At 40.0% G+C, this 3,102-nt stretch overlaps 1 protein-coding gene across 3 annotated transcripts in view; it reads left to right on the plus strand.

Annotated features, from left to right (window-relative positions):
* The window catches only part of BLNK (B-cell linker), a 72,283-nt gene that overhangs the window by 62,426 nt on the left and 6,755 nt on the right, over positions 1-3,102 (plus strand). For all 3 annotated transcript variants that reach the window (XM_015559384.1, XM_015559383.1, XM_015559385.1), the window contains 2 exons: positions 1,177-1,253; positions 2,037-2,120. In XM_015559384.1, the coding sequence (XP_015414870.1) occupies positions 1,177-1,253; positions 2,037-2,120 (161 nt within the window). The remainder of the gene's footprint in view (positions 1-1,176; positions 1,254-2,036; positions 2,121-3,102) is intronic.

Consider the following 3,102-nt stretch of genomic DNA (forward strand, 5'->3'; position numbering starts at 1 on the left):
TGATCTTGTTCAAAGACAAGCAGATCCCATTACTGCTCCGTTCAAAAACCTCCAAAAGCTTCCCATACCATGCTTGTGAACGCTCAAGTCATGTCAGGGGTCCACCAGGTCCCACAAACCTGGTTCCTTTATCACCTCCTGCCTGACTTTACCTCATTGCTCTCTCCTTTCCTCACTGCACTCTGGGCACAGTGCCACCTCTCTCTTCCTCACACATGCCAGGCCTTGCACTTACTGCTCCTTCTGCCTAAAACATTCTTTCCTGGGATAGGACATGCCTCCTCCCTCTCCATTTGCAGATCTTACCCAAGTGTCACCTCGGTGAGGCCTTCCTCCCCTGACCAGCATATTTAAACATACTATTTGTCAGAGGCTTCCTCCAACCCCCTTCTCTGCTTATTTTTCTCCATAGCACTTATGACTAAGCTCCAGGAGGGCAGGGCATTTTGCTGCTTTGTTGACTTGTATAATTCCAATGCCTTGATCATGCACATAGTCATGAATGAATGAATGAATGAACAAACGAATGAACACCAGCTAAGAATTTTCTCTATTTCATGTGTCTTCACTCTTAGACTGAATTTATGCCTAAGGCAGCAATTCTCAAATATTTTGGCCTTGGCACCATTTAACACTCTTAAAATCAGACCCCCAAAACTTTAGTTTATGTCTTTCTATTGATATTGAATGTATTCATTAAAAGACATTTAAAACACATTTAGTAATCCATTTAACTCATTGCATGTTAACATAAATAACATTTTTATGAAAAATAACTATATCTTCCAAACAAAAGCAATTCATGGAGAGAGTGGCATTGTTTTACATGTGTTTAAATCTCTCTCTAATGTCTGGAATAATAGAGACAACTGGACTTCCTATCTGCCTCTATATTCAATCTACTGCACTATGCTTTTCTGGTTGAAGTATATGAAGAAAACTGGGCTTCACAGAGCTTTTATTTGAAAAAGACATGGAAAACCCCCTGAAAGGATCTTGGGGATTCCCTGCAGCCTCAGACTATGCTTTGAGAACCATTGCCCTTAAGGCTTTTGGGTGTGTGTGTGACTTTTCAGTGTGTGTGTACCCTGCAGCAACCACCATAGTGTTGAAGTATGGGCTTAGTAACTGCTTAAGAAATAACAGAGATCCATTGATTTTCCAAACCCCTTTTAGGGTTTCCAGAAGGGGGTAGCCCAACTGTGGATGGCCCATTACCCAGCTTTTCCTCTAATTCCAGTGTGTCAGAACAGGTATGAAGTGAACTCTTATTGTTACCGGTAAACTGCATGTCTTCTTAGAAGAGAGGGTTTGGAGTAAAGCTTGAGTATTTTAAATTGTCATTTACTGATGGGTACAGAATACATTTTTTCCCGTTATTAAGACCTTTCTCCAGCTGTTCCATTTTGTATTCTAGATACCCTAAATAACAATTTGTGGTTCTTCAAAACTAGAAAAGAAATGTGTTGCCTTCTATTGTTCTTCCTCTCACATAGTTTCTACTGAAACTGTGTAATTTTCTCAGAAAGATCTGTGGAGGCATATGATACTGAAACACTGAAGCAGCATAGTCTGTAAAGAGAGCAGGGAATCTCTGTCCTTGGGCAAGTCTCTCTAAGCTTTTTCAAATGTAAATCGGGATGACAGCATTTATCCTCCTTGCCTTCAAAGTAGTTGCAAGAATCAAATAAGATAACATTTGTGAGAACACTTTGAAATTGTTAAGCACTCCACAAAGCAAAAATAGTGAGATCACAATAGAAAGGGAGATCATAACTTATTTAGGAGAAAGGAATGAATAGTTCAGGAATTTAGCAGGATTTAGTCCTTATGTTCAATTTCGAAGGTTAGCAGCTAAGGCCAAATGGGGGGGGGGGGATCAATTATATAACTCTGTGATTGATCAAAGGAAGCATAAACTCATGACAAATACTGGTTCACATGTAGTTAGGCAAAATGTGACTGTTATTCATGCCCAGAAGGTATGGTGTCTTTGAAGGACCATCTCTTGCTTAACAATTCCCTCTCTTTCGCAGGAAGCTGACATTCACTATAAGCCATGGTATGCTGGTGCCTGTGATCGAAAGTCTGCTGAAGAGGCATTATACAGATCAAACAAGGTTTGGCCATTTAAAATCTCATATCCTGCCCTCAGCCTGTAATAGGCACAGTTGTCATCCTAATAATATGCTAATTAAATAACTGCAACAATTATGGATGCAGGGATCTTTTTTTCTTTACTTACTCAGAAGGACCTGCCATTCCCTCCTCTCTTTCAAGCATCTCCCTCTTTGTTCCTCCATCTCATCTCTACTTGTCCTTTCATTGCCACGAGGATCCATAGGCTCCTCTGCTCTCCCTATAGTGAGAGAGAAGAAGGCTCCACGGGAGATCTCTAAAAGGCTTGGTGCTACATGAGATCCATCCAGGAGTGCAAAGTAATAGGCTACTTTGGACCAGAGCATGGGATAAAAGCTGAGGTCAAGATGGCACAAAGTACTTGGAAAGAGATTTTGGGAGCATCCAAGCCCAATCATGTAGGAACACTAGGGACGGTTTGAACAATCCAAGATTAAAGTGCCAATTTCCCTTCCTTTCTCTTTTCCCCTGCCATTTCTTCCACTTACACCCTTTGTCAGAATATATAATATTTACATACTGTTTGTGCCACCTTTGTTTTCGTCCTAACTCTACAATTAAATATATTAAATGCTTCCCATCATTCCCTTTGCTGGCTTTCCCAGTTATCTCTTTTGTTTGATGAAGCTCACCTTGTATTCTCAGGAAGGACAGTGTTTACATTATTTCCTGAATTCTTGCACATTCAAAACTGTTTTTCATAGCCTGATGCATGGAGGAAATCTTGGCTGGATATAAAAGCCTTGGCATAAGTGTTGCTCCACTGGATTGCCTTGTTCTACCTGATGCTAATGTTATTTTCTTGTCCTTATCTGTAATTTGATATTTTAGTCTAAAACTCTGTACATTTTTTTGTTTTTATTTTTTTTAAATATATTTTATTGATTTTTTACAGAGAGGAAGGGAGAGAGAGAGTTAGAAACATTGATGAGAGAGAAACATCGATCAGCTGCCCCCCGCACA

This window comes from Myotis davidii, unplaced genomic scaffold (genome assembly GCF_000327345.1).
Source record: "Myotis davidii unplaced genomic scaffold, ASM32734v1 scaffold332, whole genome shotgun sequence".
In the NCBI taxonomy this organism is placed as follows: domain Eukaryota; kingdom Metazoa; phylum Chordata; class Mammalia; order Chiroptera; family Vespertilionidae; genus Myotis; species Myotis davidii.